The sequence below is a fragment of the Sinohyriopsis cumingii genome, chromosome 7 (assembly GCF_028554795.1).
Source record: "Sinohyriopsis cumingii isolate HCF-2022 chromosome 7, ASM2855479v2, whole genome shotgun sequence".
NCBI classification, from domain to species: domain Eukaryota; kingdom Metazoa; phylum Mollusca; class Bivalvia; order Unionida; family Unionidae; genus Sinohyriopsis; species Sinohyriopsis cumingii.
Genome location: NC_142967.1, coordinates 138,751,858 through 138,764,634, shown reverse-complemented (window position 1 = coordinate 138,764,634; position 12,777 = coordinate 138,751,858). Strand labels below are relative to the sequence as shown.

At 37.1% G+C, this 12,777-nt stretch overlaps 1 protein-coding gene across 1 annotated transcript; it reads right to left on the bottom strand.

Moving 5' to 3' along the window:
- Positions 1 to 11,567: 11,567 nt before the first annotated feature.
- On the bottom strand, positions 11,568 to 12,065 carry LOC149796234 (protein CFDP2-like). The gene has a single exon (XM_089963942.1). It carries the CDS (start codon positions 12,063 to 12,065, stop codon positions 11,568 to 11,570), a length of 498 nt encoding a protein of 165 aa, XP_089820068.1.
- Between the last annotated feature and the right edge of the window lie 712 nt (positions 12,066 to 12,777).

Below are 12,777 nucleotides of genomic sequence, written 5' to 3'. Positions count from 1 at the left end.
TTTTGCAACTATTTGTACAATGATTTGTGATACTTCCGATATTAAAAAGAGGACTACTCAATTTATTTCATTATATGCAAGGAATACGTTCAAATTGTTGATATTAGGCTGAAAGAGCGTCGGGTGTGATGAGTAGCGTCACTCGGGTTGGTGTCACCCAGTGCGGTAGCTCATGGTGTCACCCCCATGGTCCTCCTTCCGTAACAGACCATACAGAATCCTTAGTAATGTCATTTTGGTGTCACCCCCTCTGATGGTGTCACCCGGTGCAGTCCGCACCCCCCGCATCCCCCTAGTGACGCCACTGCTGTGCCTGCTAGTCATGTATTTAACTATGATCGGTTATCCGCTTATGAAATCCGACTAGACCGAGCAGTGTGTGCTGTGTAAAATTTGCAATTTTTCATTTTGGTGTCACCCCTCTGAGATGGTGTCACCCGGTGCGGTCCGCACCCCCCCCCCCCCAGCGACGCCACTGGGTGTCATTCACGCCATGCTTGCTCCATTGATGCATACATTCTCATGTTAGTACCCCGTCCACGAGGTAGGAGTAGGGGTACTAATATTAGTACTAAAGTTAGGTCAGAAGTAGGGGGGCGAATGCGAGGTCCTGAAAAGCATTCGCAGGCAAGAGATACTTGTAGAGCTTTGTGCATTGGAAGGATGTCTGTAAGGCGAAATTATCCTTTATTCAACAATCCTTGTCCAGGCGACAGGTTTGGTGTAAGTGAAGAACTTTTCACTAAACCTTTATGTCCCCTGACAAAATCTTGAAAATTGGTTTTGTGCTCAACATTGTTACAAAGGATGGGAAATATATGGAAAGCATTATCTTGGACTTTGTAGTAATGATCTAAGACAGAAAGATTTAATTTGGAATCGATGAATTAGTTACTTTTTTCAAAAGCTGAGAGGAAATTATCTGAGGAATAAATTTGGAATCTAGGGATGACTTAATTTACTTGATAAATATTTAATTATACTTCAAAACAGAAGTAGCATAAGAAAGCGACCGATAGCCTTGTTAAAAAAGGTTGACAAATTCGTGGCACAAACGGAAATCTAACATGACGAAAAATTTTCCCTATAAAATGTGTGCCACAAAGTGACCAAAGTTTATGGTGACAAAGGGGTATTTAGCATAGGCGCCTTCTTATTTCATACCTACATTGTAGAAATGTGGCATGATGCAATGGCCTGCGCTCGAATTGAAATGTCGTTTGATGTAACAGACTGTCTGTTTGTATCCGTGTAGCATGATTAGATGCGTTTGGCGGGGAATGTGAGTTTTTTCTGCTTTGTTAATGAGGTGTCGTAGTTAGTTTTGCTTGATAAATATAAGGACATAAAAACTACATCGAAGATGTGTGTCTTAACAGGACTGCTCTTGTGTGTGTGTGTGTGTGTGTGTGTGTGTGTGTGTGTGTGCGTGCGTGCGTGCGTGCGTTCGTGTGTGTGTGTCCGAGAGAGAGAGAAAGGGATGTGTCACAAAAAGACAGAAGTCATCACTAAGGTTTAATATCAACACTTTTTATAAGCCCCGCTCATTTAAAGGAAGAAGAAGGATTGGTGATTTTCCCTTGTGTTTTCATATACAACAAAAAAGCATCAACATATTTACAAGGTTGACAACGTTGTGGAATCAAGCAATATTTCCAATGATCATTTAATACAGTGTCATTACGCCATCGATTTAGACTCTCACCTCTCTGAATATGCCAATGTGGATATGTACAAAGGTTGCAAGTAGATTTCCTTGGGTCATTGGTTCTTACCGAGGTTTTCCAGCTAATATAATGGCCGCCATGTATAGCAGCATATCGTGTGCTGAAAATGACATTAAACCCACAACAACCATCGATATAGATTACACTAATGGACGAACCAAACTACACAATGTTGTAAACCGCTTTTCTTTTGATTTTTATCCTGACTCGTTGACTATTTGTACCTTCCCTTGTGAGCATTGTGAACAGAATCTACCGTATATACCGATTATAAGACGAGTCAAACAGTAAGCAACACAGAACCTGATATACCGTACCTTAATGCACCTGCAGACCAGGATTTATGTTGTTCTTCTAATTATGCCCAACTAATCACATATACTCAGATATGTCGGAGCATAATGCGACAATAAATCTGGGTCTGTCCAGTTTGCAGTTGAACTCGTCTTATAAGCGAGTACATACGGTCACAAACATTTCCCAAATGGCGTCATAACTAGAACATTCTTTCAAAATAATAAAGATAAACATTAATGTCAATGTATTTTATATGTACCTGAAATGAAGCAATGCGTACTGATTGATTTAGATGCATTATGTGCCTGTAAGCAAGAAGTGGTTGAAGACATCTGTCCCTGGAAAGACGCCGTTTCGTACAGAATGACCTAGTCTGTCAGATAGGGTTACACTTTTTATAAGTTTTTTTTTTTTTTACAAGGGCTACATCAGTACAAAAACCATCATGATCATGATCATGATTATCATCATCATCATCATCATCATCATCGTGATTATTATTATTATTATTATTATTATTATTATTATTATTATTATTACTATTATTATTATTATTATTATTACAAATGGAGAGATAAAGATTAAATTAACATTACGATGTAGGAAGAGACGGGAAATAACATTATGCTGGAGAGAGAAAGACAGAGACACAGAGATAGAGAGAGACACACAATGGTAAATTATGTGATAGATATGTTCATTGACAATTTTTTTCATTCATCAGTTAAAAACAATAGTGTTACATTTATCATCGAATGACTGCAGTGACATTGCCCTATGCCCCGAATTTCACAAATATCACGGCGATTGTTTTCACACGTGTTGAGACTACACACTATGTTAAAAAAAATCCTAAACTATAGAAGAGAAAACAGTCAACACAACAAATTCTTGTTGTGCCTTTTTTTTTTTTTTCCTTTTCTTTTGTAGAGCGACTAACGGTCAATCGCAGAAAGGCACATCTGATTTTCTCACTGTGAATAGCATCTGAAGCCGATTCAACGCTAAGGCGATATCATTGTTTTTGTTAACCAAAAATTCACTTATGAGCGAGGAAGTGGTTTGCTCTAGATCCAAGACAGGCAGTGTGGCAGACAGACTATAGTCAGTTTGTAGTCATGTTAAATACTTGTTTGTTAAGTACCCATTTTGTTCTTCATTAACATAACATTGTCAGAATTGTTGTATTTCTCCACACAGCGCGACAAGTGTCTAAAATTAGCATCGTATGTTAGGAACTAACTTTTATTGTAAACAAGCAATGTACGCTCATAGGGCAAATGCCGGAGCTTTCGATTTATTAGATTTGTCTGTGGATGAACTAAGCAAGCCGTTTGATCAAAGGAAAGTATTGATGATAAAGTCGATGATGTGAATGAATTCATTTGAATCATAATATGATCTTTCCCCTTGACCAAACGACCGAATGTGATTTCCGCAATGTCCAAAGATAGCTTTAGGACAACGAACACGAGAACCTGCAATATTGAAAATATCATTCTGGTCATTTTAATACTTATTTAGCAAATCGAATGGTTCCGACTATGAGCCATGCTCTCAAGAGTCTATAACAATAACATAGAAAGGTATATTCAGGCCAAGGGCTATCCCGTTTCTCTTAGAGACGTCCCATTTTACAGATCAGTCCCAACACAAAATTAAAAAGAAATATCTAACTGAAGAAGGCTATGCATATTTCCTCATTTTATTTTTTTTTAGTGTAAACGTTTGGATATATAGTACAAGGCGTACAGGTCATGTAGCTGGGGTCCATCCTATAACAAGCATATGTGATAGGGCATAAAACATGGGATCTAACTTATAACTGGTAATAATATCAAAAAATGTATTTACCTTTTTGCATCTTGAATTTCCTCAAAATGTACTTGCTTAGTTATTTCTGCTAATCATAATTACATATGTTATAAAGACTAATACACAGCACGAATTTGTTTAGATGAAATTTTCAACAGAAATCATATTCCATAGGAGAATTTACTGCACTCAGAACGAAATGAATTTGATATTCCCTAACAAACAGTGTTTAGTCCTGTGTCTTCTTGAGGATTTCAATTAAAAGAATGACAAAGCAAAAATACACGTGCAGCTGTGTCAAGGACTTCCCCTCCAGCCATATGTACATCGTGCGGTATTGACCCACGTAATAAATCCAGTCCATCACAACTAGAAAAGCAGAATTTAGCTGGATCGACAGAAAAACAAAATTCCTCAATTCCAGACAAACTGGAAAAGTTGTTTCGAGGCGCATATGGCTCTAAATTTCAATTATAAGTAAATCCAAATGGGGATTTTTTGACTGAGCGCGCAGTACGATTTCAAGTTCAAAAGTCTCATGGCGGTGCTATTTTAGCGTGCCTTTAATGTGCATTTGTTGAGCATGTGCTTTGGAATCCAGCAAAAAATCAATTACTTTGCTTCTTGTAATGTGTTCTTATTTTATTCAGCCTTAGGTAGAAAAGCTAAATGAAAATATACTAATAAGGTTGCTACATTTTTATGGGCAAAAATACTGTAACATTTGTCTAGCCACGGTAAATATTAAGAAATATTAAACTGTACCGTTATCGGTTTTTGTTTTTAAACATACCAATTTATTTCACTTAAACATTTTGACATACACACGTACGTAGTGATAAGGGATACAAGTTTAGTGGCAGATTTTCAAACTTGTGAATTTGGTGGATTATATGATATTAAGATTTCTAGTAAAGCTGCAAGTTCGTGCGTTTTTAAAAACGACAAAACATCGGAAAACAATTTTTCGCGCGAAACGTGTAAAGTTGGGATTCTGTGCAAGTTTCTGAATGAAAGCCCGTAGCGTTCTATTGAACGTAGAGATTTGGACCTCTGCAGATTTTAAGTAAAGTAAGTCACTATCACACAGGTGGAAAGGAGTATATATTTAAAGAAGTAGCACACCATTGCTGAGATGAAACCAAAAGAAGAAAGCAAGAGACGACGACGACTTTCGGCGTCACCTCGTATGCTAAGTGAAGTGTTAGCACATGTGCATGCTTGTGATTTTGAAGATGACGTGAGGAAACACATCTCGCATTCCAACCAAAGGCAACGACGATCGATACTACTACTATTTTACTACCCTAACGAGCAGAATGAAATATTGAATTTAATGTTTGTGTACTCGGATCTCAATACAAGCATCTGCTCTTTTGCTGAAATCATTTCATTCAAAGTGGATTCTGCTATAGCTTCTTTCGGCAAGGAAGGAAACACGTATCACGTTCACCAAAATTTGGTATATCTTCACTATCTCGCTCATAGGAATCTTATTTTGACAGTGTCAGTATATTAGTATAAACGGAGATCTAGGACAAAGTCACAGTAAAACTACATTTTCTAAATCAATTCTCTAGTGACTTGTAATATGTCTCCTTTGTACCGAGGAGTCGGTTGACAACGAGGATATGGTTTAAGAGATAATTTTAGACTTGCTTTTCGTAAGGATACACTCATTTTAAAACCTATGGTAACTTAGGATTTAATCCTGACACAGATTAAGGTTTCCTACTCATCGACCGATTTCCTACTCATCGACCGATTTCGATTTCCTACTCATCGACCGATTTCCTACTCATTGACCGACAAAATCTCAAAGAGGCATTCATGAAAGCTAAAACAAAAGTAGAACTGGGAAAGATTATAATGGGCCGCCGAGATAAATTTGCTTCATTGTCCCGTCGAAGGTACTGATTCCACTTCTTCCCCAAAGCAAGGACAATACAAACCTCACAAACACGATCAAAATAATGACAGATGAACAAAAGTTAGTTGGATATTACCAACTAAAAATGCAGTCATAGCTACAGTTGTTTGTCATGCCTTCATCGGTGATGGCGATGAAAGAATTCGTGCATATTCATTGTTCAGCGAAGTAGATTTGCACTTGAATACTAAACTTGTTATCATCATTTTAGATGCTGAACTGAACAATACTGTATAAATCAACAGTTTGAGATAATTGACCCCCCCCCGACAGACATCATCATTTGCGATGTATTTTAAATAAATCTATACTTTTCAAAGTACTTTATTTCATTTAGAAAGCAATCAAAGGCACGTTTCCCGACAAACACATCTAAAATGGACTACTGTACAAAAAGACATACTGACCACAAATGATAAACCTATTACGTCATACGACATTTGGTTCCAGTGAAGAATGTCGCATCACAACACATTCTTACAATGTTGCTATGAACTAAGATGGCCCCTATATTAAATGTCCGTGTTTCCCACGATTTTTTTGACCTTTTAAATTTGGGACTCCCGACGGCTCTCCACTATCGTCCTATACTACTAACCTATTAGTATTTGGCCTCATTGGACTTAATATGCCATCAGTGCTTTGATATCTGTCCCAAATAGCGAAAATGTGTGTCCTGCCTTTTTACAAAACACTGTTATGTAAACTCTACTGAATAAAGGATAATTTTAAATTAAGTTGTGAAAAGCTAATTGCAGAAGGCTATAATTGCTTTGAGAGTGTGACTGGCACAATTTAGATGAAAGACGTGGTTAATTTGTTCACTATTTTGTTAAAGACATTTCTTGGATGCAGGCTTCACAATCCTTGATGATTTGCGGACCAACAGGTTGTGCTAGTGACAAAATATGGTAAAACATCCTCATACGGTACATTTTATGTCCTTACATCTGTAATATCCTAGCTAAGTAGCAAAACGATTCAGTATATTATTATTTTAAAGGTAATATCAAAGAGCTTTTTGTGAAGTTATCTGACTTTCATCTTTCTTATAAGGTCTTGGATGGCACATGAAACAGTGCGAGCTTTTCGCCGCCTCGAGCATCATGATGGTCCGCAGTTGAAGTTTCGACCACTGTGTCACCATTAGCTGTATAATGTGCAAAGAAGGCGGTAGTGTCCTTAATGTTGATTTCGTTATCTCTTCTAACACTTTTCGTCTGTAACAAAGCCTGATCACGGTCTGAGTACAGTAGAACTGTTTCGAATTGGACAAAAGTTAGTGTCATGCAGTCTCTCTGGAGCGTGATGTGGAAAAATGGAATCTTGTTCATGTCTTAAGTCCAAGAACAAATGCTTTAGGTGTCAGCAACAATAATACCGACCATCGAGACTGTAAAAAGAAAAGCTATAAGCAATATGGCTTGCGGTTTGATTGTACACGGTAAATCTGAGAAGCAGTAATCATAAAGCACCCGTGTATACATGTAGCTAAAATGAATCTTTCAAACTGAAAGAATTGAATTGATCGAGAATCTTAAATCACATGATCCCGCTGCAAGATTAATGTTACAAAGTAATCAGGTTTTAGTGTCTTGAAAATCCGCGTTAAGATTTCACAAAATTCGCTAAGAACTCAATTCTTAGATATAGTGTGTCCATAAGAGATTAATGATATACTATTGATGAACAGCAATCCCTGAAAATGTTATATTACACGGATGCTGAATGTATCATGTTCGCGAACTTTATTTCAGTCTTTTAACTTTATTTAAGTTTTTTTATTAATGAATTTACATATTTATTCCTCAGCTATTTAAGGACCAATTATTTACATTTCTGAAAGGGTGGAAGGGGAGGTTGTCTAGGAGTTTTTAAAATAGAACAACAAATAGCAACTAATTATATCCTTTAATTTCGCTGACAATCGTTAATGATATGATGTAAAAGAAAACAAAAACGGAAATCATGGTTCCAGAGAAAACCTTATAACCTCCGTACACAGAATATAACAGTTTAATTAATTAGATACTCAAAATAACATTGTACAAGACCAATTATAGGTTACACATCTACTAGAAATATCAATTAACTCTGAGTTCTAAAATGCAATTATCATTGCCGTTGGATAGATAAGGCCAATTTCATCATAAAAACGTGTTTCGAGCTTAATTGTCTGGTATGTCTGCCTAACCTGATCTGGTTGCTGGTCACCATCCATAATTAACGTAGCTTGACGGTTGTAGTCTATTTGTATATCAACACCCTGTTCCGACTGGTTTTCGTTCTTCGTTGAGGACTGGAATCCTTAATATCCGAATTAGAATCCGAATTAGAATCATCACGATATATTTATATACGATTGCATAGATATTAACCAATGTGCAAAACACTCCACCTAGCAAAGTAAGACTTCACACCTTACACTCTGTACCTCCCCTTCCTGTCAAAAGTTGATTAATCTGAATATGTGTTTAATATATCACTGAAAGTCACTCTGTGGTTTACAAAAGGTATTAATTTTGCTTCTTTTCCACAAATATAACCATATGGTGGAGTTTATAGTAAAGTTATTTGTACATGCATATGTGGAGTCACTGTATTGCAATAGCTATATATAGGACTTTCGCTACTAATTCAGTTCTGTTAGTAAACAAATGCAAACACCATGTTAAAAATGTAATAACTTTATTTGTGATTGATTTTCACTAAAAACTATCTTCCATTATCAACCAATCCTGGCCAGCCAAAGCCATATATGCTTTTTGTTTTCTTCCCTCATTTCCAGACTGGTTCCCATTTTTCCATACCATTAGTATCGTGTGTCCTGGAAGGTGCTGACGGTTTTGATGAGATCTGAATTCAGGTTATTGGTTTCTCCCTTTGAAAACCAGTTCACCTGATTTGTGATTGCTGGGCTGTTAAAGGATGTTGTTGACAAGTTAGAATGATCTGGAAATGAATATTTTACCCTCATCCTAGTTCTGAAATTGTGACTGCGGTTTTTTATACAAGGTATGAAGTAAAAGAATTGATTATTCCCGAACATCAGTCTTAGTAGTATCAGCTTTAGTTGTGTTCAGTTATTATTTGAGATTATTTATATATTTTAATTAGTTATTGGAATTCAAGGTTTTCATAAACTTTAGGACTAAGTAACTATTTTGTAAATACTGTGAATTCATTTAAATACATTTTTGAATATATCATTCATTGAGTTCATTTTGGTTTGGAATTTTCGTAGACCCTGGTATTTTAATTTCGCATATTTTAGAAATCTTTAGTGAAACCAACAAGTTTACAACATGTGATCTTAAGTAGGGAACTTTAGAATTGTAGAAAAGAACATGGACAAACACATTTCTAGTTCGCATGGGAAAAAGAACAACTATTTGAAAGGTGATGCAGAGCCAAGAAGGTCGATACATATTATAATTATCTCGAAAAATCCATATTGATTGAAGAGTTCAAAAATTGCGAACATAGTGACGTCAAGTCAAACTGGATGAGATAAAAGTGCAAACTTTAGAAATATTGCTAGTACAGCTAATGACTCTTTATTTGTCAATACATTGTCCACTAAGCATATTTTTGGCATAAAAAGATCCTTTTCAGAGTCATATGAGAACTTTCAAATGTCTGTCAGGCATATAAGGAATCAAACTTCTTATAAGAGTGATTGGAAATCCTTATCTTTTCCTGCGTGCACTTATTTTAAGAAGATACGGCACGCTATTTCTATATTACTACAGGTTGAAAACTGTGCAACAGGATAAAGACAGAGCTGTTCCAAATTGTCTTATTTCTAAGAGGCCAAGGTAACTGACACGTATTGAAAGCAATGCATGTGTTGGTTCAAACATCAACCATTTATGTCGAAAGATTAAGTATCACTTGTTGGTGAGTTATTAATCCTATCCATATTAAACAATTAAGAGGCACAGGAGCTTTATAGTCTTGTATTATCAGGTACGTTGCCTTTATCTGAATTCGAAGTCTTCTAGTGAAAGTGCTTTTATTCAGGAAGTAGATTGCGGCTTTGTTAATATTCGTCTCCACTGTGTTATTTTGTCATTTGTCTAAATTCATTATAATTCCAAACTACTGTTTCTGTCCAAGAGTACTATTGAAATCTCTGTAATTTCAGTGAATAATAATTTAAATAAATAAATTCTCCCAAATGAAAAAAAAGGACCACAAAAATAGAACTGATTCAGCTTCAAGATGTTAATGCGAGAATGAGTCATTTTTAGGTAAACATGATTTTATACCACTCTAGGTCGCAATTACCATATGTTGGCCATACTCTGTCACTTAAAAGAATTTTGTATTGTAGAAGATTCTAAAGTCAGATGCAAGACTGAATCTTTTAACTCAAATTCAGGTAAACATGTTTACATTAATAATGATCTGAATATTTCATCCAAATTCATAATAATATACTAGCTATGTACTCTGTTGTTCACAAAATGAAAGTCATTTGTCACGTACAATATGAATTTTATTTTGAACAAGAACAAGTACAAAATACAACTATACATAACATTGCAGTTATTAAGAAAATCCAACAAGTAACACAAATTAAGTATATATAGCAAGTAGTATGGGCTTTATAACGTTTAAAAAATTTAGTGACTTAAAGTACATCTTTAACACTCCGCGAGGACGTAACAGAAACATCATCATCATCATCATCATCATCATCAAACCCTTAACCCAAGAAGTTGTTGGGACACCACGGTTGACTTTACAACCAATTCTCTCCATCTTTCCCTGTTCTCTACTTCCCTTTGCGAATCTCCAAATCCCATGCCTGTCCACTCCTCGATGTTTGTTTTTCCCACCTCTTGTTCTGTATGCCTCTTCTTCTGCACCCTCGCACTGTGCCTTGCAAGATTGTTTTTGCCAGTCCAGATGATCTTGAGACATGACCGTACCACTTGAGTTTACATTTTTTTTTACGGTTTTCAAGAGGTCTTCATAGGATCCGATGGCTTGTTGGATCATGTTGTGGACATCTTCGTTAGTTACATGGTCAATGTATGAGATGCCCAAGATCTTGCGGTAACATCTCATTTCGAAGGTTTGAATCCTTCTTTGTTGATCTGATGTGATTGTTCAAGTTTCACAAGCATACAGAAAGATGGATATGACAATTGAGCCCATCGACCTTATTTTGGAACCAAGCAAAATGTTGGTATCTTTCCATATTGATCTCAAACTTGTTATTGCTGCTGTTGTCTGTGCAATACTGCAAAGTAGTTCTGGTTTGAAGACCTCATCTGTGATGACTGATCCCAAGTGCTTGAATCTTGTGACTCATTCCAGTTTCTGTCCACTGACCTTTATTTCTGCACTGATGCCGTTGGTGTTGTTTGTCATCAATTTGGCTCTTTCGGCGCTCATCTCCATACCGTATGCCGTGGAGGTTGTGTCGATATTCTCAACAAAGTCAGCCAGTTCTTTTTTATCTCCTGATAAACAATCATAATCATCTGCGAAGCAAATATTGGTGACTGTTCTTCCTCGGATGCTCACAGTGCCCTTGTGGTCTTGCAAGGCATCCTCCATGATCCTTTCCAGGAAAATTTTGAAGATTGTAGGTGGCAGTATACATCCCTGTCTGACTCCAACTGCTGTTCGAAACCAATCTCTTCTGTTGCAACTGATGAGGACAGCACAGATGGCTTTGTCATAGAGGTGTTCAACAACCTGCACCAGGTTTGAACTGCTGTTGTACGTCCTCATAGTTGCCCATATGGCCGCATGCCATACCTTATCAAAAGCTTTTTTGAAATCTATAAAGACTTGGTATAAATGTCCTTCTTGGGTGAGTTGTCAATGACATCTTGCATATGGTTGTAAATATTTTTCATTTCGTTGTCATCATAGTTAGATGTGGGTCCATACGCCTGGATGGCTGTGACGATGAAGGGAGTGGTCCTCAGCAGGATGGTAATTCTTCTGCTTGAGACTGGGCAACAACCCATAATGCTGTGGACAAGAAATCCAACGCCATGATTAGGTTTGTCCCCTCTTTCGCTGAAGTAGAGCTTATGCCCTTCATCTATTATTATTTCGCCAAAGTTTTTCCAGCGCACTTCGCAGAGACCAGTAATGTTCCTGTTGTACCTATCCATCTCGTGTGTAAGTTCTTTCGACTTTCCCACAGCCCTCAGTGTTCTAACGTTCCATGTACCGATGATAATGTTGTCTCTCACACGGATCTTGGTAGTGGGGGCACCAGTAGCATACTTGTCACCTAAGTCCTGGTGTGGAGCGGAAGGCGCTGTCATTGTTGACCTTGGCTGCGACCGATCAGGTATGGAAGAATTGCTTGTTTTCTTCATGTGGTGTGTCCAGGGCTAGATACAGCTTGTGAGCCAATCCCTCTCCAGACTGAATGACCTCAGCCGTAATTGACTGATATATTGTGGCACGCCCTGGCCTTGATCACATGTTCGTTGAGATCATCTTGGAGCCATTGATTTCATCAAGGAAGACTTCCGCCCAGTGATGCTGTGCTGTCACCACATTATTTTACCTATATTTGGGAGACTCGTCGGGGCGGGATCGTCTTATTCCATCCCGTATGGATCCAACGGACGTGTACCAATATGTTTTTAAAAAAAATATGTTGAAGGAGACATCCCTATAAATAATTAAATCAATTTAGTTGTACCTGTCCCATACAGTGAGGATTTTAACGGTGGCTGAAATCGGTCTGTAGTGACTATGGTGTAACCATTCATTGGAACTCATAAATATTGAACTATTTGCACCAGAAACCTTCGCATCGGCTGCCACAAGAGAAGAGTTAATTAAAACATATGTTAAGCGAATATGAGCTCTTGTTTCCAAATGTAAAAGCACGAGCCAGATAAATTAGCGTACGATGTTGAAATTGTAGATCATACACCTGTGAAACAACATTTGTACAGCATGAATCTTTTCAAACAGAAATGCCTGAAAACAAGACATTCAATATTTGTTGGAGAAAGGTTACAT